The sequence below is a fragment of the Pleurodeles waltl genome, chromosome 3_2 (genome assembly GCF_031143425.1).
Source record: "Pleurodeles waltl isolate 20211129_DDA chromosome 3_2, aPleWal1.hap1.20221129, whole genome shotgun sequence".
Taxonomy (NCBI): Eukaryota; Metazoa; Chordata; class Amphibia; order Caudata; family Salamandridae; genus Pleurodeles; species Pleurodeles waltl.
In genome coordinates this window covers 23,651,629-23,676,345 of record NC_090441.1, presented here as the reverse complement: position 1 = coordinate 23,676,345, position 24,717 = coordinate 23,651,629, and the positions used below count along the sequence as shown (strand labels likewise).

The 24,717-nt window shown below is 45.5% G+C and overlaps 1 protein-coding gene across 7 annotated transcripts in view; it reads left to right on the top strand.

The window, feature by feature from the left end:
• The window catches only part of AKAP1 (A-kinase anchoring protein 1), a 312,712-nt gene that overhangs the window by 244,601 nt on the left and 43,394 nt on the right, over positions 1-24,717 (top strand). For all 7 annotated transcript variants that reach the window (XM_069226646.1, XM_069226648.1, XM_069226643.1 and 4 more), the window contains 2 exons: positions 18,733-18,910; positions 20,738-20,888. In XM_069226646.1, coding sequence (XP_069082747.1) covers positions 18,733-18,910; positions 20,738-20,888 — 329 coding nt within the window. The remainder of the gene's footprint in view (positions 1-18,732; positions 18,911-20,737; positions 20,889-24,717) is intronic.

The window sequence follows — 24,717 nt, the reverse complement described above, 5'->3', positions numbered from 1 at the left end:
CCATCCACTAACACACACACACACACACACACACTATCCCTGGTGTCTACGTGGCTTCTGCCCCCCTTGGGGGCAGGTGGGTCTAGAAAAATAGGCCCATCTGCCCCCAGGGGGGGCAGAAATGGCCAACAGGTCAATGCCCCCCTTGGGGGGGCGCCCCGTGCCCAAGGGGACGCCCCCCCACAAAAATAAACACATAAAAAAACATCCCTGGCGTTCTAGTGGTTTCTGCCCCCCTTGGGGGCAGATCAGCCTAAAAATAATAGGCTGATCTGTCTCCAAGGGGTGCAGAAATGGCCTGGGTACATGTGCCCCCAAAGTGGGGGGCGACCCTTGCCCAAGCCCCCCCCCCCCCATCCACTAACACACACACACACACTATCCCTGGTGTCTACGTGGCTTCTGTCCCCCTTGGGGGCAGGTGGGTCTAGAAAAATAGGCCCATCTGCCCCCAGGGGGGGCAGAAATGGCCAACAGGTCAATGCCCCCTTTGGGGGGGCGCCCCGTGCCCAAGGGGACGCCCCCCCACAAAAATAAACACATAAAAAAACATCCCTGGCGTTCTAGTGGTTTCTGCCCCCCTTGGGGGCAGATCAGCCTAAAAATAATAGGCTGATCTGCCCTCAAGGGGGGCAGAAATGGCCCTAAAAGACATGCCCCCCAAAGGGGAGCGACCCTTGCCCAAGGGGGCGCCCCCCCATCCACTACACACACAATCCCTGGTGCCTAAGTGGCTTCTGCCCCCCTTGGGGGCAGATGGACCTAAAAAAAAATAGGCCGATTTGCCCCCAAGGGGGGTAGAAAAGGCCAACAGTTCTCTGCCCCCTTGGGGGGGGCGCCCCTTGCCCAAGGGGGCAACCCCCCCACATAAATACACATAAAAATAAAAAACCCTGGTGATCTAGTGTTTTCTGCCCCCCTTGGGGGCAGATCTGGCTAAAAAGTAGCCAATCTGCCCTCAAGGGGGGCAGAAATGGCCCTAAAGGACATGCCCCCCACAGGGGAGCGACCCTTGCCCAAGGGGGCGCCCCCCCATTCACTACACACACAATCCCTGGTGCCTAAGTGGCTTCTGCCCCCCTTGGGGGCAGATGGACCTAAAAAAAAATAGGCCGATCTGCCCCCAAGGGGGGCAGAAAAGGCCAACAGTTCTCTGCCCCCTTGGGGGGGGGGGCGCCCCTTGCCCAAGGGGGCACCCCCCCCCCCAACATAAATGCACAGAAAATAAAAATCCCTGGTGATCCAGTGGTTTCTGCCCCCCTTGGGGGCAGATCCGCCTAAAAAGTAGGCCAATCTGCCCCCAAGGGGGGCAGAAATGGCCGTAACAAATTGCCCCCACAAGGGGAGCGACCCTTGCCCAAGGGGCCGCTCCCCGCAAACAAGAAACCGTTAAGAACAACAACAAAAAAAAATCCCTGGTGTCTAGTGGGCATTCCTGCTGCCCGATCGCAATGCGATCGGGCAGCAGGAATGCTCAAAGAGACACCGGGGGAAAGGAAAAGCCTTTCCTTTCCCCCGGTGCCTCTTTAGCCCAAACCCCCCACCCACCGGGAAGAGGAACTCACCTCTTCTCCGTTCGCCGCACAGGAAGCAAATGGCTTCCTGTGCGGCGAAATCCCCATAATGAAGTCAGCGCGCGATCGCGCGCTGACGTCATTATGGGGGGGTGGGGGGGTCGGGGGTGGAAGGGGAAGGGCTTCCCCTTCCATCCCTGACTTTGGGGGGGTGGGGGGAAGCACACAGAGGGAGCGAGAGCGCTCCCTCTGGGCTGTGTGCCGAGGACGTAGTGGTTACGTCCTCGGCACAGCAGCACTGTGCCGCGGGACGTAACCACTACGTCCGCGGCACAGAAGGGGTTAAAACTTGGACGAAACTGAAAGTCCACAAATGTATAAATGGTTAAGTATTTTTAATCTAAGATTAAATAGTTAACTGTATTACTCTAGAATTCTAAGGAAGCCAAATTACATGCCATTTTCTGAAAATGTCAATAAGTGTCGTGGCACCTGATAATATTTTCCATGGATAAGCTGTAAGGCGTCTGTAATCAGGAAATATCATTCTTTTGTTATTTAAGACCAATTTTCCCTATAATTAATGCGTATAGTCTGTGAGCCCGACCTTTAAATATTATGTATAGGTTTCCTAGTTGTAGTGTTCTATTCTTTTATAGCACTTGAGAGATTTTCTTCCAGAATTGCTTTACAGTGGAGTAGTAAATAAATGAAATGTCACCTTTAGTAGCCATTAATTTCCACCTGTTGTTCTTGTCACATCAACACATTTTAAACATTATTCCAGGGACTTCCACATTAACCTCTGTATTAACTTAAGCTTTACAGCTGAATATTGTTTATGCATTCGAAACAATATTGCAGCCAGATTCACTTATGTCTCCCATTTCTATGCTTTAGTCTAAAGCAAGGTTTGAACCATAAAATATCTTTTTTTAAATCAGCTGAATTATTGTCTAAATCAGAGGTTAAATGCATGGGGTCATTTAAATGCTTCTAAGCTAAAGTTTCTGAGGCAAGGGGAGCCTGTCTACTCTCCACTGAAAGTTCACTGATGGAATGCCTTTTCCAGGCATGTACTTGCACACATTTTCCAATTAACTCAAGTTCAAATAACTTTATCCGGTTTAAATAAGAAAAAAAACGTAAAAGCAGACACTTTGGTTCATAAAAAGATTACATAAAAAGTTGAAACATCCATACTGGCATAGATTAAAAGTATTAAAAAGTTAGAATTTAAACTAAGATCAATGAAAACTCATTTTCAGTAACATTGCCTGAGGGCAAACCACATTAGTCTTAAAATTGAATGAACGCGCTTCCCCTTGCGTTTAGTTGGTCCCTAGTATAAAGTATCTTAGATAAAAGCACGGCTACCCAATGACATACTGAAGCATCTTTGAAATCGTACAAAAACCTGAAAACCTCTGGGTGATAAAAATTCTCTCAGTGATTTGATGTAAAATTTCCCAAATGCCAAATAAAACCTACAAAAAAAGAACGATATGCATAGTGGACTGCTATTTCTCATCACAAGGGCATTTCTCTGTAGGGATTCCCCACCTATCCTTCCTGGGGAATGAAACCATATAGTGAAAGATGCAGAGACTGAAGCGTGTCAGGAGATATCTGTGTTGGCCTAATTTGTTTGTGAGCATAAGTTACTGTTTGCATCCGGGCTGCTTATTTGGGGCAAAATATCTATCTACAGTTACCTTATGAGCATCTCTGTGGTCTATGATCTCATGACAGATTCTGAATGAGTAGGTCCTTAGATCTTTTTTACAGTACCCAGTGATGGACTCCAGATGCATCCAGGGATCCCTCTGTCTGTCCTAGACCCCTCAAATTTTGGTTAACATCCTGCAGCCATGGAATTTTAGTGGCTCGGTCAAGGCTCATACAATCCATAATGATTGATCTGGGGAAGTGTTTATTCCTTGGACCTTACTGGATTCTGGCATCGAGTGGGGGACAGATAGGAGTCTCCTGAGAAACGTGTTCACTTGCTTCTGGATGGTTACTTTATCTCCCACCCCCCAGATACCTGCTCCCTATGTAGCTGCCAAGATAGTTTAGGATAGTTTATACGTTTTTCATTTCTCTGATTGTTCTGGAGCCTAATTTGTTAGCAAATCTGAGAATACTTTAGTTATTTCTAATCACATAGGACATACACAGCTCCGTATATTGTTTCCAATCTAAACTTGAAGAGCGCTGCATCCCTAGGTAATTGAAGGTTTTGGTACATTGCATTTTGTCCAATTAACTCAATTAAGGTTTCTTTCATTATTTTGTTAAGAACAATGTTGTTAATCCTTAACCTTTGTTAAACATGTACTCTCAACCTTCAGTTGCCACTCAAAAGAACATTTTCTGGCAACTGTCCATGCCGTAACCAACCTTAATTGACTGGTTTTTTTTGCATTTACGGTCTTTGTCATCTTCTAATTTTTAAACTTAAACTTTTAAGTAGCTTTAAGAATGGTGTGCTTCGAACTCTGTTTCCCTCGCTTACTCCCCCTTTTTTCCAGCCTTCCGTTCCCCTCTGCCTAGAACTTCGAGCTCCTGTGCTTTTGGTGTTTCAGATCTCTGCTTTCTTCATTGTCCTGTTACCATAAGATCCACAGCACCTTTCCTCTTTTCCTTATACTGGCCCTCCAGAGTCCAGTTTGCAGCCTTTCAAGTATCAAACGTTTTGAGCTATTTGGAAGATCTTGATTTTTTTTTTTGTCAAGGTTACTGAGCGGGGCTAGAGCTTCGAAGCATATACGATTTGCTGGTCAGGGATGAAAACATTGCAAAATTAACTAGTCTAGAGGTGAAGTGATGACTTTTCAGAGTAATTCAAGGACTGAAGTATATGATTTCCAAATTCAGTTTTTTTTTTAAGATAAAAGGAGTGTGGACTTGTAGAAAAGTGTGTGTGTGTGTTAGGGATGAGATAATACAAGAGTGGTAGTACAACAGATGTAGAGAGTGAATTTGTGTAAGCAGAATTATAGGACATTATTAGGACTTGGGAAAATGAGGTGGTGGTTCAAAGACAAGAGCAATATATACGGGATCTGGAGGAATGACACATGAGGATACATGTAAAATGAAAGGGTTGAAGGGCTGTAAAGAGCATTTTGGGTTTAATATGTGAGAAATGGGGAAAGAGAGGAAGTATGGAAAAATGAGTCTTGTAAGATATATTAAGTGTGTTGAGAATGAAAGGGACTTGGGAAGCTTCTGTGTTGGTGTTGACAGTTATCTCTGTTAGGGCTTCATATTTGTACCAATAATAGCTAAATGGCATTGCATGGATAGGTTGCCAAGTGCCTGAATTTCCTGCTGCTGTGTTCCTTCTGAAGGATTAGCCAGATTTTATGTAGTGTTGGTTCTGTGGTTGCCACTTTCCCATTTGTGTACCTGCTCTAGAGGAAAGTTAGTAGCAATCTGGCATTCTGACAGGATGACCTTGAGGACCTGTTAAGGTTCCGATTTTTGTCTGAAATTAGTTTGTCTTGGTATCTTTGTTCACAAAATAAATGAAGTAAAGTGCCTTCACCAGCATAGCCTCTTCAGCAGCTATGATTTTACCTGGCTCAATTCTGGGAGCCTGAGCAGAAGTATAAGCTGTCTCAGTGCCTGTAATGTTCCAAGTTGTGTTGTATGTTAAACCTGTGTGTCAACTCTCTTTTCAACGAAAAGATCAAGACCCATCTTTCCCTCTCCTTTCTGTGCACCTTCATACTATTTGCTTGGAGAGCGCAAGGAGTTTATAAATGTCTGAAGTGAGACTGGTTGCCTGAGATTGTCCCTAGTTAGTCAACAAGTAGCTTTTAGTTTCTGTCCCTGATGAGTGCCAGGTCTGCCTTACCTTCTGCTCAAAGAAGGCTGTCTGGTTATCAACAAGAAAGAAGGTGGGCACTTGGAACAATCTATCTTACAGAGGCTTCAGGAGGAGTGTGATACAAGGCAAACACAATTTTTCATTAATCCCCAAGTAAGGAAAATCTCAACAAAGCTCCCTCCAACACCACCTTTGGAAACTTTGCCTTGGAAGAGGAAACACATTTTTGAGTAACAGTTGGCCTTGGGGCACATCCAGGTGCAAGCATAAGATGCACAAGGACTGAGGCACCAGCCTTCTCCCCTCTTTCCACTGCCTTATGTCAATACCAGTGTCCTCATCAGATGACATGCCTGGGTCCGTATCGGAGGCTTCAAGCTGAGGCGCCACCAACATTATCTTAACCTGCCTCTTGATGTATAACGTCTGTTCTGCCCACAAGTTTATCAGATGTTATACAAAATCAAAAAGGACACTGCAAAAGCCAAGGATGTCCTTCAGAGTCCATCAACTATGGGCTTCCTTCAGAGACAATGATACAGGGCAGCCTCCAATGCCCTCATACCAGAAACTGAATACCACCAGGAGGTGCCACAAGGGTACACCAGGGTTGTCTGTAGGAGCAACAGTAACAGAGGCAAGGACAAAGAGGCCTCAACCTCAAAACATTGACTCCCCTTCTTTCATCCTCCAATCACACAACACCTGTTGGGGGAGACATCAGGATTTCCTTCCCCGTTGGCAGAAAATCACATCAGACAAGTGGGTGTTAATGATGGTTTACCATGGCTGGTGGCTGCGGCCTACACCCCCTCCAACATTCCACCCAACACTCACACCCTCTGCAGTATTCATCTCACCCTTCTGAAGGAAGAGGTACGAGCATTCCTACAAAAACGGGCTATCGAGCTGTGTTCCTCAGCTATGAGGCAAGGGTATTAATGTCCTCATCCCCAAGAGGGCAGCTCCTTTAGGCCCTTAAATCCCTACATTCTTTATGAAAACTTCCATATGGTAATGGAGCAGGATTTCATCCCTCTGCTTCAACAAGGCTAGCACATGATAGCATTAGACTTCAGACGCCTTGTTCCACTTCCCCATCCATCTGCCAACCGGCACTACCTAAGCTTCTAGGAAAGTGGCCATCACTGTCAATTAAAGGTACTTCCATTCAGCATCACCACTGATCCAAAGGTCCTTACAAAGTGCTTAGTAGTAGTGGCCACCCATTTAAGTAGAGAATGCATCCGTTTTCTCCTACCTTGTCATTTGGCTACTCACAAGTGCAAGCAAACACCAGTGCCTAACATCAGACACCACCACAATTTCATTATAAGAAATCCCATTTGTAACACCTTAAAGTCCAGCCCTTTTTAGGAGCAATACTAAACTGTTACCGGCAAACCCTACCCCATTCCAGAGAGTGCTGGCCTTTCAGCAACTCTTACCTCTTTTTTAGTCAAATGGTCAACTTTCAGGCAGAACTTTCATGCACCTACTGGGCATGATGGCTTCCTGCATCGCGATAGTACCCCACGCGCAGCTCCACATGTCTGCTTCAGGAATGGCTCTCATCTCAGTGGTCACAAGCAAAGGGTCAATAGGAAGATCTAGCGTTGGGATACGCCGTTGCCCATTTGTTGCTGGGCAGACCCATCGCCACGGACGCCTCTCAAGCCACCTGCGGGGGCACACCTAGACCACAACACCATACAATTAGTGTGTTCTCTTCATCACCATGGTCACCTCATCAGTTCCTTTGAACTTCTTGCCATGCTTTTGACACTCTTACCCTTTCCAATATCCTTTGTGGACGTTAGCTTTGCTTGTGGCCATAGCATATTTTGGACGTATAGTGAGCTGCAAGCCTTTGCGCTATGCAAATCTTTCACTCAGTTTCTCCAAGAGTGAAATTTAAGATGGGTCCTTCCCAAGGTGGTTTTCCTTTTTCACCTCAATCAAACCATAGAGCTCCCAGTCTTTTTCCCTCAGCCAGACTCTAGAGGAAAGAGCCCTTCAGACTAGACGTCAAATGGGTTCTAATGTACTACATCAACGGGACCAGACCCTTTCCCAAAAAATGACCACTTATTCATAGCCTTTGCTAAACCACACAAGGGCCAGCCCATTTCTAAAATGGGTATTACCAGGTGGATAGTCAAATGCATCCAAACTTGCTACCATGAAGCTAAAATGCTTTCCCTATTATCACCAAGGTGCACTGTACCAGCAAAAAGCCAGCAACTATGAATTTTCTGAGCACTATTCCATTAGCTGACATATCCAAAGAAGCTACTTGGTTATCTCTACACACCACTAAACATTGTTTGGCTATCTTAGCCAGACAACAGGCAATGGATGGCCAAGTGGTCCTAAGAAAATTAATTCAGATACCTGCATCATTGACATGCTAGCCACCACTTGTAGAAAGGTACTGCTTTACTGTGTATGCAGAGCATGTGTATCTTCAGCAACACATGCTGCGAATGGAAACTGTTACCCTGCAAGCATCTGTTGGTAGTGTATAGTGCTGTAGATTCATAAGACACCTACTCTCTTCCCTGAAAGATTGTGGCTCATCACAGATCGCGCTTTTACTGATTAACCTCTTTAACTAATGCATATGTTCATCATACTTTTGCTCACCGTTCCATACTACTCTCACCTACTGTGCGAACAACAATATAACATGAGATTGTTCCCCATGCACATTTCCTACTAAGGGAGGAGTCACAGTGCATCTTGTGACTCAAAAAAGTTTCTTCAAAGAAACAGAACTTCCAGAAGCACAACCCTAGATGTCAAGAATATGCAGAATACCTCCAGGATCCAGAGATTTTTTTTCTCTCCAATTCCCCTGCGTCCCAATAGGTGGCATACATGTGTGTCCACTTAAGGTCCATCCTGCCCCGGAAACTATGTCCAGGCCACAATGAACCGCCACCTACCTGCGCCAACATCAGTTCCTTTCTTTCTGCACTTTCCCACTTGATTTGTCACCTCACCAAAATGTTTCCAGTCTGTTCCCTTAGAACACCGTGGTTCAAACCCTGCAAGGATTGCCACTAACAGACATCCATGACACACACAAGGCATGTGTCTGGTCTCTTGGCTCATTCCATGACTTCAAGTCGTCCAGCAAATTTGCTCGAATGGAACCAAAGGCCAATCTGGACCGCAAAGCCAATCTCTACATTGCCAAGCACTGTAGGAAGTCCCTGTCGAAGTTGCAAACGTGGCAGTTCCCGAGAGAGGGTGTCATCTCACTCCAAGTGCTCAGATAAGTCGAAGAAGAAAAAAACACAAGAAGTCCACATATAACACCAGCTCTGTGTGTCAACAATGGCCTGGGTCTGCCTAAATACAGGTTTGACACCTGCTCAGACTCCTCATTTGACGTAGACTACTATGCCGGTTCCCCACACTTCAGCACCCCTGATGCTGGAGGGAGAGCCCATAGTCCTTTTCCGCAGCAACCTTGATCAAAGTAGAACCCACCTTGCCCTTTTCACAAAACTCATTCTTCCTACTGCACAGATTTTAAGACTCTGAGCTACATGAAGACAATAAATGTGATGCAAGTGCGTGATAATGAGAATATTTTTCTGGACCTCCAGGATGCCAGTGGCCTTGACAGTTTACCCGACACTGGCCTCCATTCCTGGTCCCTTTACGGTAGAATCTGCCTCATTTTCTGTTGTCATACCAAGGGTGGCAGAGGTTTTTAGTCTCCAGCTACTCTCAGAGGAGGTTAAAACAAACGTACTTACAGAGGTCCTGAAGCCAGGGCAGACCTTTTCAGAACCACTTCTTCCATTTAATGGGACCCTCTTGGGTGAAGCCAGGATCTTGCCTTCCTGTCAACTGATGTTCCAACGAGACAGGCCCGTACTGGGGGACCCCCCTTTTCTTCCTGCAGCACAGAATGCCAGAAAGCTTCGTGGTTCAGGCTTTCAGCAATCTGCTAAACCCAAATGCCCTTTTGACTGTCCGTAAATTCAAATTATTTTTGGAACATTACTCACGTGTTATTGAGCATGGTCACAGATAGCTTGCCAGCAGTTTCAGATTACTTGCGTGCCAACCACCACAAATAATTTAGGGTGCTCAAGACCAAGCAAAGTATGTGAACTGTTCGGGCCTGCACAGCACTGACTGTCTGTGTAGCACATTAATACATGGTCAAACAGTAAGCAGATTGGGACACAACCAAAAGCTCTAGCAAATTATTTCACAGTAATCAATAAAAGAAATACTTTGCAAAAATTCAAACTTTACTACTTCATAAGTGATAAGTGGTCAAAAGACAGTGAATGCAAGATAAAACCGTCAATGGAGCCGCAGAAATTGAGTACCTGGGCTATTACATATTCAGTATTAATCATTAGACCATATTACAATTGGAAGTCATGTCTCAATAATAGATGAGAAAGAGGTGACAATTGCCAAAAAGTCATCAGAACATCACAGGAGGAAGAATCACTGGAAAGAGTATTAAAACCACAGATTGCAGACAGATTATGAAATGGCTACAGAGTCTGCTGGAATTTAATCCCTTCTGTAATGCTGTCCCATTGAAAGATCCATTTCCACTCTGCTTTATTAAGGAGTGCGTGAAAGTTGCTCACTGCTGGAAGGGGGGGGGTGGGGTCTTTTGATTACTTCGGTCACCTTTCACTGAAAATCCTCCTTTGTGATTAAACACAGCAAAGTGGTTCACTAGTGGGGCTGTTAAAAAATTGCACTTTATGTTCAGTTCTATGACCTGTGCCAGACCCTCTAGTATTGATGCAGACGCTGGAGGCCGAGGCGCAGTGATAGTGCTCTCTGACTCTGAGCAGAACTAATCTCAAATGAGGCTGTGCCTTGATCCTATGGGGGGGGGGTGCAGAGTTCTGGCAGCCCATCAGACTCTGACACATTGGTCTTACCTTAATGAAGAGCTCAATTTATGCACAATCTTCGTGGGATTTACTTACCTCGGTACACCAGTTGCAGTTTGAGGAATTGCAAGATGCCAGTGGTCCGAACACTTCTCTGGTCACTGGATTGATCGCTTCCTACTGGCCTGCTATTGAGTGCAATGCCTTCGCTGTGGTTATGTGGAGGGCTGCTGATGTACTTGACCTCCAACTTCCAAGTCTAGAGGTGAAGACAAATGTACTACTAAGGTCCTCCAACCAGGTCAAACACATGCAGAGCCTCTTCTGCCTTTTAATGAGGCCTTAACGGATGCATTACTTGGGCCATCGGTGAAGCCATGCTTGGGAACTCCACTAAACGGGAATATAGCTTGATGCTGTCATTATGATCTGGGGCCTCTGGCTTTTCTGATGCAACACTTGACCCCTAAACGTTTAGTGGTACAGGCATCTATCATTAGGATTAACCAGAATGCCTTTTCTTGTGCTCTGCTGCGCTGGGGGTCAATGCCCATTGAGACATCTGGAAGCACTCTTTACCACCACCAGCCTTGCCCTGCGCTTGGTCAATTCCAGCTGTCTCCTATGTCGATACTCCTACCCACTTTTAGATTCAGTAACCCAGGTGTTGCCTTTTGTACCAAAGACCTCTGGCCCACTCTCACACAGGCATCCAAGATGGCCATGTTGCAGCAGAGTTTGTGCTATGCAGTGGACTGGACACAGATTGCCTCGGCTGTGTCGTAGGCACCAGTGTAGCACTGAGATGAGGTCTACCAGTTTCTCTGATGTTCAATCCTCACGAATGGACACACCATTCAACAGTCGTGAACCTCGAGCAATTTAAGGATAGTGAGACCACAGTACGCTACTTGGGCTGTCTGCCCTGGAGAGACCGTTTCACCAGCAGTGTTGTTCTCACCTTAGCTACACTAGAGCTACCAGTATAATCAACACCAGTCTACGCACTGTGCCCAGCAAGCTTCCTAGCCAATTCGTGGCAGAGGCTGCGCATCCCACAGACCTTACTGACAGCAGAGGCAGCATGCAGCCCAGTCCCCCGCCCCTTGAGGTGCTGTGGATGCAAAACCGCTTTAGTGTGTCCTTTCAGACACACAGCCACCCAAACAGGTAGGATCTGGTGTTTTCTCCCAATGTGGCAAGCGGTCGCTTCGGATAAGTGAATCCTGCAAATTGCCTTTTATGGCTAAAACCACACAGTCCTTTTCAGTCTGTCACTCTTTCCACCGACCTGAGGGTGACTTACTGAGGACCACCTGGCTGTGTTGCAGCTGGAAGTGCAGGCCCTTCTGACCAAAGGGGTCTTAGATTCCCGGCATCAGAAGCTTGCACTAGTTGTTACTCCAACTACTTTCTGGTGCTGAATATAGACTGAGGCCTTGGTCCTATTTTAGACCTGTGCCCTCTTATTGCCTTTCAGCAAAAGAATGTATTCAGGAAGCTCACCCTGGCCCAGGTCTCGTCTGCCCTCGGCCCTGGCGGCTGGATGGTAGCATTGGAAGTGCAGGTCACTTACTTTTACATCATTGTCCTGCAGGACAGGTGTTTGACAGTTGGGCAAGAGCCGTTTCACTTTGCCTTGTTCCACTTTGGCCTCACCAGTGTTAGTTAGGTGTTCACAAAAGCGAATGCAGTAGTAGTAATGCATCTTTAGAGGCCAGGTATCCAAATGTTCCTCTATCATGATGCCTGGGTGCTGAAGGATTAACACCTAACACCGTTGTGGACTATCAGTATGCCAAAGTCACATCCAACATCTTTCACACATGCTCCTTTACATCAGATCTATTCTGACATTTGTACAGTTTAGTACCTCCCTGCCTTTTCGCCAGAGTGGAGATTCCAGGACATTTATGCTATCATCCAGATGTTTCATGTTCTGGCCTGAATCTCAGTGTGGATGACGCTGAGACTTGCTGGACTCCTGCATCCAGATGGTTTATGCTGGGCTCTGCAGTGCGATCTGAAGTCTCAGTAGGCCTGGCACCAGAGGGATCTCTTTAATCTGGTCCAGATTTTTAGGAGTCCTCAAAGGATCTGCAGTGGTTGCTGCTGGATCACGATTTGGTCAACAGCAGATCCCTCTCCTTACCCCCACCTAGAGCGAATAGTGGTGACAGATTTAACAGTTTTGGATTTGGGATGCCATGAGACAAGTGGACATCAGATGTACCTGATGTCTGGCAGAGGACCAGCTCTACATCAACATGCTGGAGTTGTGGGATGTTTGCTTGGCTTTGCAAATCTTTCTGCCCACCTTCTGTGTAAGGCTGGTTGATGTGCTAATCCACAACACCATCAGTGCTACTGCAACAGTCAGGCTGGGGAAGGGTTGTGGGCTCTGTTAGGAGTCACTATGCCCCTGGAAAAGGCTGGATCTCGAAGGGATTTTCCAGGTGGCACACCTCCTGATTCGCCAAGGGAAGTGTGTTGCCCTCATCGTCATAATGATGGCATGAGAGTGATAATGATGGCATGAGTGAGCTGCAATCCCTCTGTCATCCTGCCATTAACAACTTTCTTCCCGAGCAAGCTGGTGCTATGGACACAAGCTTCCATTCTACTTAAAGGGGTTACGCCATTAAATATCAAGCTATGCCTTCCTGGGCATTCTTTGCCCCATCCACCCTTTTAAGGAGGTTTGGAGATTCCTTTGGTTGAATCCTAAAACAGCTCTAAGTGTAGAAGTGACCGGTCTGTGCCAGCCTGCCACTTTCAGACAAAGTATGACCACATGGAGTGAGTGCCTTTGTGCACTATGTGGTCAGAAACAAAGCCTGTCCTGGGTGGAGGTGCTTCACACCTCCGCCTGCAGGAACTGTAACACCTGGCGGTGAGCCTCAAAGGCTCAAGCCTCGGGTTGCAGTGCCCCAGGGCACTCCAGCTAGTGGAGGTGCCCACCCCCAGCCAAAGCCCCACTTTTGGCAGCAAGTCCGGCGGAAAAATTAAGGAAAACAAGGAGGAGTGACCACCCCAGTGAGGATCACCCCTAAAGAGTACATAGCTGAGGTGCCCCCCCCCCTCCCCTGCAGAATCCTTCATCTTGGTCTGGAGGACAAGGACCAATTGGGATAGGAATGTGCCCCTCTCCCCAGAGGGAGTGGGCACAAGGAGGGTGCAGCCACCCTCAGGGACAGTAGCCATTGGCTACTGCCCTCTGACCCCTAACACACCCCTAAAAATAGGATTTAGGGGCCTCCCTGAACCTAACTCTCCAGGTTCTTGGCGACCTACAAGAAGGACGACTGCTAAGCTGAAAACCCCAGCGGAGAAGGAAGACTGCAACTGCTTTGGCCCCAGCCCTACCGGCCTGCCTCCTGCTTTAAAGCACCTGTAAAAAGACCATTGATGCGTCCAGTGGGCCCAGTGACCTCTGCCAACTCCAGAGGACTGTCCTGCACCAAAAAGGACCAAGAACTCCTGAGGGACAGCGGCTCTTTCTGAAGAAACCTACAATTAAGGACTCTCACCTCTCTCCAGATGCGCGAGTCTTGACCCCTGTGCACCCGACACCCATGGCTGATGTCCAGGTGGTCCACCCAGCAAGCGATTGCGAGCAAGTGCCCGCCCTGGGTTGACCTCTTCACCCCTCCACGTCGACGCCTGCAGAAGGAATCCGGAGGACCTCCCTGACCACGAGCTCCTGACGAAGATATCCAACGCCTAAAGGGCACACTTCATCTGCAACCCCCAAGCCTTTGAGAAGTCGTCCCCCAGTGTCTCACCGTTCAGCATGTGGCCCTCCTCCCTATCCAACTCGTGGTGTGCCCGAGACACCCCCCTGGACCTCACATGCAGCCTCTGAGTGACCCCGAGGTCTCCCCATAGACCCGCATTGGAAACCAGATATCCTGTTTGCACCCGGCCGTCCCTGTGCCACTGAGGGTGTCTGTTTGGTGCCTACTTGTGCCCCTCCATTGCTCTTCTAATCCCCCCTGGTCTGTCCTCTGAGTCACGGGTACTTACCTGCTGGGTGTCCGGATTCAGAGTACCCCCTGTCTCCATAGGAGCCCATGTTAAATTTGCTCAACTTTGACCTCTGCACCCTGCTGGCCCCATGTTGCTGGTGGTGGGTGTTTGGGGTTAACCTGAACCCCAACCGTTGTACTTCCTAAAACCCGGAGTCTGAAACTGTAAGTGATGTACTTATCTGTAAACAGATCTAATTTGTCTTCCCTCCAGGAACTATTTGAAAAATGCAGTGTCCATTTTTAAAATAGCTTTTTGCCAATAATTCAAAAATAGTATTACCTATTTCAAACAAAGTACTGTTGATACCTGTGTGAAATACAAAACTTTTAAGGTACTTGCCTGCAACTTGAATCTTGTGGTTCTAAAAATAAACTAAGAAAATATATTTTTACAATATAAAAGCCATTGGTCTGGATTTAAGTCTTCGAGTGCGTGCTTTTTCTATTGTCTTTGTGTACAACAAATGCTTTGCACTACCCTCTGATAAGCCTAACTGCTCGACCACACTACCACAAAGAAAACATTAGTATTATCTACTTTGGCCTCTGTTAAGCCTCTGGTGAACCCCTGGACTCTCTGCACACTATATCTCACTTTGATATAGTGTATGCAGAGCCAGCTTCCTACAAATGTGTTCCCTGAAAATGGTTGGTTTTAAATTATGTTGTGCTTCATGTTTGAGTGCCTTAGTTCTGAGTCGAGTGGAAAGATGTAAGGCAAAGCCATTACGGTGTCCATGGGCTTCTACGAGGCATGTATCCACTGCAGCACTGACTTGATTGGGAGCCATTGTATCTTTTGTTTATGATTTATTTGAAGTCTTTGCATCTGTCTTTTGGCGGGTTGCCTATGAACAGCTGTAGTGAGTCCCAGAGTGACCTCATACCTCCCTAGGAGTGCAGAAGGGCTTTGCTGCTTTCATTGTAGGGATAGATGTGGCCCATATCTTCCTACCCACTCAGCCATTTTTTTGCTTTCCTTATCTGGAGGAACTGTAGGGGAGGGTGTTCTGGCATGAAGCTTGCGAGCAGCTGAGACAATAACAGCGTCTGGTGTGGGTTCTGACAATAGGAAAAACTGATCCTGGTCAGGTGGTCTAAACTTCACTATAGGAGACAGAGCTGCCTTGACAGAAGCTGAACTTTGGCCGTGGCTGGCATGGTAAGACCAGCTACAAATATGCAATGGCCTTCGGACCGCACATTGATGCAGTGTCTCAAGAAGTCAATGTTGAGGCTGAAGTAGCTGGAAGAGGGATATTTCATTTACCAGTGCTTTAAAGGACCAAATGGAAAGTATTGATGTCGCCCACTGCAGATGTCCTTGTTGGAGGAGAGTTGGTTAGAATAGGACTTGGATGTAGTGAACGTGGACTTGTGGTAGGAACTCAAGGGCTTCGATTAGGATGTGAAATCCAGTGTCCGGCTTAAAAAAAAAAAATCTTTGAACTTTGGGTGGCCTGGAACAGTATGGATGATGGTGAGACCTTACCTTTGACCTAAACCCAGGGGGAGGTCTGGTATGTCGGGATTGAGACTGGCAACGCCTTGATTAGGTGTCACTGGAGCAGGTGATTTTGGAAGTCTAGGAGGCATGGACGGAGGAATCTTGGAAGGAAATAACAATGGTGGAGATGGGAGAGGAGGAGACTTCGTAGGTGACTGGGCAGTAGGAGGAGGAGGAGGTGTTGATGGGGGAAGGTGAATCTGGAATGATGACTGGAGAAGTTGATCTAGAAGGTGAGTTACACCCTGGAGTACTCAGTTTGATTCAAAGGGGAGCTTGCATGCATTCATCCTCAAAAAAACACACCACTGTCATCTTTTCTTTATATGTCTCAACATATATTTGTGCCCCAACATTGATCAATTCCCTCGGCATCTATGGATTCCTTCTCCCATCTTCTCAACGAATTGTATGTCCTTGACATCAACAGAGACTGCCACGGTGAGCATATAGGCGCTGTACCCCTTGCTGATGTAAGACGGGGTCATTGTTTCCCACTTTGCCTTCTATTTTCGGATCGTCTCCTCTGAGTTTTTAGAGTGAGCTAGGGGCCTTTTTGCCATTTTGTGAGAGAAAAATATTCGAAAACGGAAAATACAGAACAAAATCCCTAGTCCTGGAGGACATTGATTAAATCAACTTTTTAATGGTTCTGCAGTGCAAGCTTTAAGTTCGAGTTCAGTGCTCAACGACCCTGTCAGCGGGAGCCAGAAAAAAATAGAACTGAGTCAACTGCTGTTAGCCGACTGTAATGGACACAGGCAGCCTGTGTGCCCTTAAATGTGCAGTGTTCCATTATTCTAACTTAACTTCAGCTTATACAGTTACATTGCCCTGTCCTTTCCTATTAATACAATAAGATAACTAAAGGGTTTGTGAAGGATGTTGTTAAAATGTCTGTTCCTTCTTTTAGTGGCATTTTAAGGCTTTATGTAATTTCTTCCATCTTTTAAAGTAAATTAAAGGACTCGTCAAAATAGCCTGTTTTTAGGATGCAAAGTTATGCATTTTTGCCACATCAACATCCTGACCTTTCCAAAGTAAGCCCACATTACACCTGAAAATGTGACTTAGGAAAAAAAATGCCCGGTGATCCCTGCACGTGGGCGGTGCTATTAAGTGTTATGGTTATCAGTGGAGATCCCTGAAGGAGAATCGCAGTGTTCTCTTCCTCAGTCATTCCAGTAATTGTACCTAAATTTCTGGAAGCACATTTTGCTTTCTCTAACCCTGAAAAACGTCCTCTTAAATATCCCGTATCTGTTTTACTATTTTTAATTGAAGATTTAAATAAAGGGGCCAGGGCATCCTCGGGGTTTCACTTTAGTTCATTGTATTGTCTGGGCACTGGTCTGGCATTACATTGTTCAGTGAAGGCTAAATTGTAGCATGTGGCACCTTTAGTGCCCCTGGAATACTTATTGCACTTGGTCTCATTTAAGTTGGAGAGGCTTCCTACCTTATTAGCTCCATGTCCGTGCCCCTCTCCTCAGCACCTTGGGAATTGCGTGCGAGAGGAGCGGTTTTGATAAGGGGTGGTTTTACCAACTCAGTAATCAAACTGGAAACTTAAGTTAGCGTGCTTGCTCTGTAAATATGTGCCATACAAATCATCCACCAGCTGGAATCTCACTCAATTCTATGCCTTTAAAGTTGTCTCCATAACAGTGAGATACTACAACAGTTTTCTATCCAGATAATTGCTTCTTATCGTGAAGCTGAGGTATGTTCGCCTTCTGGCTATCTCAATGGGTCTGCTCTTGCATTGTTACCTCACGTCATAACACTTTTATCTACCTTTGACTTGAAGCTGTCCCTTCAGTCATCTGCATTCGTTGTCTTAATCGTATCTTCCAAGCCTGAAAAATATATTTTAGTTCAGTAATTTTCTTCAAACATCTATGGTTCTGTGAATTCGGTTTCATTGTCCAGCCTTCCATTTTTTTCCCCTTCTTTTAATGCCTGTTTTGACAGCGGCAGCTATCTGCAAGAAGTATTACTACCATTTATTTGCTTAGTGTGGAGTGGGCTGTGGTGCCGCTCTTAAGAGTTTTGCTGCTTGGTGTATCCTTCAGCCACTGATGTGCTTGCATTGCCGTGTTAACTATGAAATACTTAAGCATCACAATTATTTTTCAGATATGTACTCTATGTAAATCAATGTTCTGTATTTACCTAATTACGAAATACTTTACAATAGTACAGTCGACTTGAGTTTATGCTTCTCCCACCCATGCTATTACTATGACTGTAACTGCTGCCACCTACGTCACTTCCACCATTAACAAACATGCTCATTATCACCACACAGTTTGTGCATGCCAGAGTTTTCATGCCTTACCACATGAAAGCCAAACATATTAGCTTTGCCAGTGCTTGCTTTGATTTTCTTTCATTGAAAGTCTTGTTTCGTTTCCAGTGTACAGCATTTCTTACAATGGTCCTGTGTATGAGTTACCTTCGATTATTGCTTAGTCTGCTTTAATTTCTGGGTTACCAACTTTCACCTATCTCTGCTGTTTCCAGCGGTCATGTATATCTTTTGGCAGAAGAACACATGATTGTGAATTATTCGGTAATTGGCTCCTATAATGTTGGAAGCATGTATGTCCTTGATAATGTCTGATCTTATTAATTTTTTGGTTTATCCAGAATGTTTTTCCCAATTTAATGTGTGGGTAACACCCAGCCATGCGTTTTTCTTTGCTTTATGGACCTGTATGCCTGAATTTGTAGTGTACAATACACAGGATGGAAATGGATACGCTATTTGCTTATGGAATCTTGTAACTTGCGAGCTCATACCATCTGCAAAAAGACTTCTAAAAAATGTAATTGAACAGTTTTCTCTGAGCGGGTGCCCATTTTACACTAGGTTAAACAGGTGACCATATTTTTATATGTTGGCGATTAGTTCTGGTAATGTCGGAGTAAAAACATGCTTTTTTTTGTCTTTCAGCTTATGCTCCCAGATGGTGTCACCGTGGAGGTTCTTGTGGTGAATGTTGTTAATGCTGGGCATATGTTTGTGCAGCAACATACCCATCCTACCTTTCATGCTTTACGCAGTTTAGACCAGCAGATGTTTTTGTGTTATTCCCAGCGCGGAATTCCAGTTTTACCAACCCCAGTGGAAGGTAAGTATCTAACAGTTCATAAAGGGTGATTTTTTTTTTTTTTTTTTTAATTAATGAGCCCCCTGCAGAAGTTTTGGGTTACTACTTTTCGTCACAATGGAATTTTTAAGTTTTCATCTTTCCCCTGTGGATAAAAGTAGCATTTTATTTTTGGGTAACATTAGTGTTGAATGCCTCTTTAAAAACTAACTCTGTGGTGGTGATCTATATAGAAACAATATTTATTACTTGTGTGGGCACAGACCACCAGCCCTTTCTGTATTTACAAGAGTCTTTCCTGCAACGTAATAGCATGATGTTGGTTCAGACTCTCAATACAGTTGTTCTATTCTCGAATTTACTTTATAATTTTAAAATATTTGACTTTAATTAATTTGAATCACATACTGCTAATCTGGTAAAAACAGCCTCCTTTATGTTTTTTGCGCATGAAAAGTTCAGAAAGGAATCCTGTCATACTTATTTTTCACAATAAATGAGGATCAGATGCCCATCCAGGCTGTCCATTTTGCATATTTGTTTTAGCGTCCCTAATGGTATTCATTAGTAACTGTTTTTTCATGATTAATAATCGTGTGTGACTGTGTCCGGCTTTTTTGATTTTGCTTTTTGTTGTAAAACTGTTGCCTCTGTTTGCTCTCCTTTCTGTAAAAAGAATAGTGTAAAACTGCAAGGCCCTACGCTCAAAACACCTATTGTGAACAAACACTTATGCTCAGAAATAATGACCCGTTCTTATATTAAATCAGTTCTGAACATTGAATGGCTTGCTCCTAGATCTTAGTCCTCCCTTGTAAACCCTTTGATGTATTACAGAAAGCACGTTTTCATCACCTTTGTGCCACGTTGATATTACAAAAGGGGCAGCAGATGCATGTGTGCAGCTCCTTGTTTAATATGGAGCTCGCGGCCCACATCTCGTGCATGTGTGATTAAAAACAAAAAGGGCATGCCTCGTTAGCACAGGGTCTTGACCCTCTTCAAATGAGAAAACACCTTTGCCTGTGCTGCATTGCACACAAGTACAGGGGCAAATAAGCCATTGGGAGATGCACTGATGTTGTGCCACATATAAAACGTCTTGCAGTTAGTTTGCCCTATAGGGCAAACTTTGGAAGGTTTCAGAGAGACCTCTCCTTCGAAATGCCCCCGCAGGCAGGTGCTGTAATACATTGCACCCAAAAGCAGGGTATTCCTCCCCCCTTCTGAGTTCGCTGCTTGTTACTCCGTAGCGGAAGATAGACTAGTGGTTTCAAATTGCTGGCTCACCTTTAATTGCTGCGCTGTCCCCAATGTAGGCACTAGTTTGCAGTGCACTAGGGACAGTGCTTTTTATGTTATCTAATATAGTGCAGTGCACCAATCTGCTCTATGCACACTTAATCAAGGTTGCATTCATCACAGAATGAGCAGTGTGCCCTTTTTCTTTATACAAACTTTTGTCTAAATTACTTTTCTGGTAGCCTGTCCCTTCAGTATTTCTCATCCTCTGTCTTCAGAACTGGACACAGTATTGAATTTGAGACATCACTTGTTATATACACAGTGATAATGTTACTGTCTCCTAGTTAGTTGCTCTTACTCTGCACTCAACATTCCCCATGCTTGGCTCATGGCCTTGATTTTCTAGCCACTTAGGATCAGGCAGGCAGTTCGTTTTAATTTCCCAACTGATGAACTACTAGGGTTTTTATGATAAAACTTGTTTCATTGTTTTGAAAAAAATATTTTCTAAGAAGAATTTCAAATAACGTTAAAGCTACTGTTTACTAGCTGCATTATTTTGCATAGTTGAAAATTGTTGGGTCATTTATTTTGTTGCTACAGTTGGGGTGATCTGTGCTGCTCCTGGCAATGATACTGCATGGTGGCGTGCCCAGGTGGTGTCCTTCTACAAGGATAGCAACGAGGTGGAAATTAGATATGTAGACTATGGTGGATATGAGAGGGTTAAGGTTGACATCCTCCGACAAATAAGGTGGGTATTTTTTGTGTCATTGGAAGCCAGTGAACTTTTGAAGCCTGTGTCGCAAGTTGAAGCTGCTGCATGGGTTGCTAGACTTTAACAATCTACGATTAGTTGGAGATTTGATTTTGTAATTTGCTTATGAAATGTTGGAATCATTGTCTTAACTAATTGCACTTTGTTTTATCTCATATTAACCATTACTCTTAACTGCATGGTCTCATTAAAATTAGTGATCATAAAATGTTCTGTCTAGCTCTTCAATCAAAACCCCTTGCTGGAATGCTCCTTGCACTGACGTTGTTGCATTTGCACTCAGTGCTGCAAAATTCAGCATCTAAAATGTTCAGTCACACATTTGCTCGCATCCATGTTAGATGTATCTGCTTTATACTTACTGACAATAAAAGCCTCGTTGCCTACATGTTACTGATCTGCTGTTAATTTGTGAAATTTTAAGTTGGAAAATTAACTTCACTCTTTACTCCCAAAACGATGATACTCTTGGTTTTTGGCATGTGTGACAGTAGATGACCTGCTTCACGCACCCTTGTGTTGAGCTTGGCACATTACAGTCTTGTACTGCAGAGGCCCAGGGGGAGCGCATTCCTATTTAGTTGTCCTCAATTGACTTGGACTCTGTAGTCAAATGTTCTTCAGCGGTCCCATTGAAAATCATTCCCAGGACAAAGACTACCCTGAGGATTTTGTGGCCCTGAATAGAAGGTTCATAACAATGGCATAGGAAGGATACTTACTGAGGTTCTTCTCCCTGGGGCTGATCCTCAGATTCTGCAGTTCCTGGTGACCATGCCTTACCAGACCTGCTACCTCCAAAGAACAAGCACTGGAAAAGCGAGTAGTCTTGCAGTTGGTACCCATTAGCTTTGCCAATGGTTTTTAGTGATGTTGTACACCATGACTACTCACAAACATTTTCCCAGGGGCCAAAAAGTAATGTCTGTCGTGTGGCTGAGGACTGCATTGATGCCAGCAGGTTGGGGATAGGCAACCAATGGCTGCAAGGTGGGTGTAGGTGAAATAAAGAATATACATGGTGTGGACTGTGAGCCATGGATTTGTTTTGAGGGTTTCCTTCCATACTGCCCTCTAAATGCCCTGGTTTCTGGAAGAGAGACAGATTTGACAATAGTGTGCTATTCTCGGAGTCGCTCTCCCTCAGCCACATCCTGGGTTAAGCCTTCTCTACTTACTATTGATACCTGTAGCAAGTAAAATCTGCAAAGGAAGTATCTCAGTTATTGAACTGGAATGAAATAGTCATAAGCCTCCTAATCTCCTTATTCCTTTGGTCTCATCTCTAAACATTAGGAAAGCTTATAAACATTAGGAAAGCTTAGAAACGGGTTCGGTTACAGTTGACAGTGCTATAAAAACGCTTTGTTGAGACTTGCACTGTGAATATTGCTGATAAAAGGAGCATATTGGGTGGTTCTTGTAGTTATTAATTCCCTCACACATATATCCTTTGTTTTTGATTCTATCATTGTGTAGATTTAGGTACTTGTGAAAAGATCTGAGTGTGTCCCTGCACTGTTTTCAGCAGATCTAATTAAAATGTTATGTTCCGATGTCAGTTTCAAATAAACCAGTACATATTGTAGGAAGTTGGCTCTGTATGTACTATTTCAAAGTAAGAAATAGCATGCACAAAGTCCAAGGGTTCCCCTTAGAGGTAAAATAGTGGCAAAAAGAGATAATTCTAATGCTCTATTTTGTGCTAGTGTGGTTGAGCAGTAGGCTTATCAGAGGGTAGTGTTAAGCAATTGTTGTACACACACAGGCAATGAATGAGGAACACACACTCAGACAATTCCAGGACAATAGGTTTTAATCTAGAAAAATATATTTTCTTAGTTTATTTTAAGAATCACAGGTTCAAGATTTACAAACAATACTTTAAATGAAAGGTATTTCACTCGGGTATCTTAGGAACTTTGAATCAACACAATATCAAGTACAGTTGTGGCAAAAATGGCAATAAGCTATTTTAAAATTGGACACAGTGCAAAATTCAACAGTTCCCTGGGGGAGGTAAGTGTTTGTTAGTTTTTCAGGTAAGTAAAGCACTTACAGGGTTCAAAGTTGGGTCCAAGGTAGTCCACCGTTGGGGGTTCAGGGCAACCCCAAAGTTACCACACCAGCAGCTCAGGGCCGGTCAGGTGCAGAGGTCAAAATGGTGCCCAAAACGCATAGGCTTCAATGGAGAAGGGGGTGCCCCGGTTCCAGTCTGCCAACAGGTAAGTACCCGCGACTTCAGAGAGCAGACCAGGGGGGTTATGTAGGGCACTGGGGGGGGACACAGGTCAGCACAGAAAGTACACCCTCAGCGGCACGGGGGCGGCTGGGTGCAGTGTGCAAACAGGGGTCGGGTTCGCAATAGGTTTCAATGGGAGACCCAGGGGTCTCTTCAGCGATGCAGGCAAAAGGGGGGGGGGGGGGCTCCTCGGGGTGGCCACCACCTGGGCAAGGGAGAGGGCCACCTGGGGGTCGCTTCTGCACTGGAGGTCGGATCCTTCAGGTCCTGGGGGCTGCGGGTGCAGTGTCTTTACAAGGCGTCGGGTCCTTTGAAGCAGGCAGTCGCGGTCAGGGGGAGCCTTTGGATTCCCTCTGCAGGTGTCGCTGTGGGGGCTCAGGGGAGTCAACTCTGGCTACTCACGGGCTCGCAGTCGCCGTGGAGTCCTCCCTGTAGTGTTGTTTCTCCGCAGGTCGAGCTGGGGGCATCGGGTGCAGAGTGGAAAGTCTCACGCTTCCTAGCTGGGATGCCCTGTGGCGCTGTAACAAAGGGGGTGAGCCTTTGAGGCTCACCGCCAGGTGTTACAGTTCCTACAGGGGGAGGTGAGAAGCACCTCCACCCAGTACAGGCTTTACTAGACACAGAGTGACAAAGGCACTCTCCCCATGTGGCCAGCAACATGTCTGGTGTGTGGCAGGCTGGCAAAACTAGTCAGCCCACACTGGAAGTCGGGTATGTTTTTAGGGGGCATCTCTAAGATGCCCTCTGGGTGTATTTCACAATAAAATGTACACTGGCATCAGTGTGCATTTATTGTGCTGAGAAGTTTGATACCAAGCTTCCCAGTTTTCAGTGTAGCCATTATGGAGCTGTGGAGTTCGTGTATGACAGACTCCCAGGCCATATACTCTTATGGCTACCCTGTACTTACAATGTCTAAGGTTTTGCTTAGACACTGTAGGGGCATAGTGCTCATGCACCTATGCCCTCACCTATGGTATAGTGCACCCTGCCTTAGGGCTGTAAGGCCTGCTAGAGGGGTGACTTATCTATGCCATGGGCAGTGTGAGGTTGGCATGGCACCCTGAGGGGGGTGCCATGTCGACTTAGTCATTTTCTCCCCACCAGCACACACAAGCTGGCAAGCAGTGTGTGTGCTGAGTGAGGAGTCCCCAGGGTGGGATAAGACATGCTGCAGCCCTTAGAGACCTTCCCTTGCATCAGGGCCATTGGTACCAGGGGTACCAATTACAAGGGACTTACCTGGATGCCAGGTTGTGCTAATTGTGGAGACAAAGGTACAGGTTAGGGAAAGAACACTGGTTCTGGGGCCTGGTTAGCAGGCCTCAGCACACTTTCAAATCATAACTTCAGCAAAGGCAAAAAGTCAGGGGGTAACCATGCCAAGGAGGCATTTCCTTACACATATGCTTCATTGACTAGTTTTTTTTTCACCACTTGCTTATTAACACTGAGTAACAACTGAGAAGTGTGCACCAGATGTTTGAGCAAATGCTATTTAAATTACAGTACCAGGTTTCCTTCAAGATCTGTTTGGCAACAGGATAGTTGAAAAGATGTACA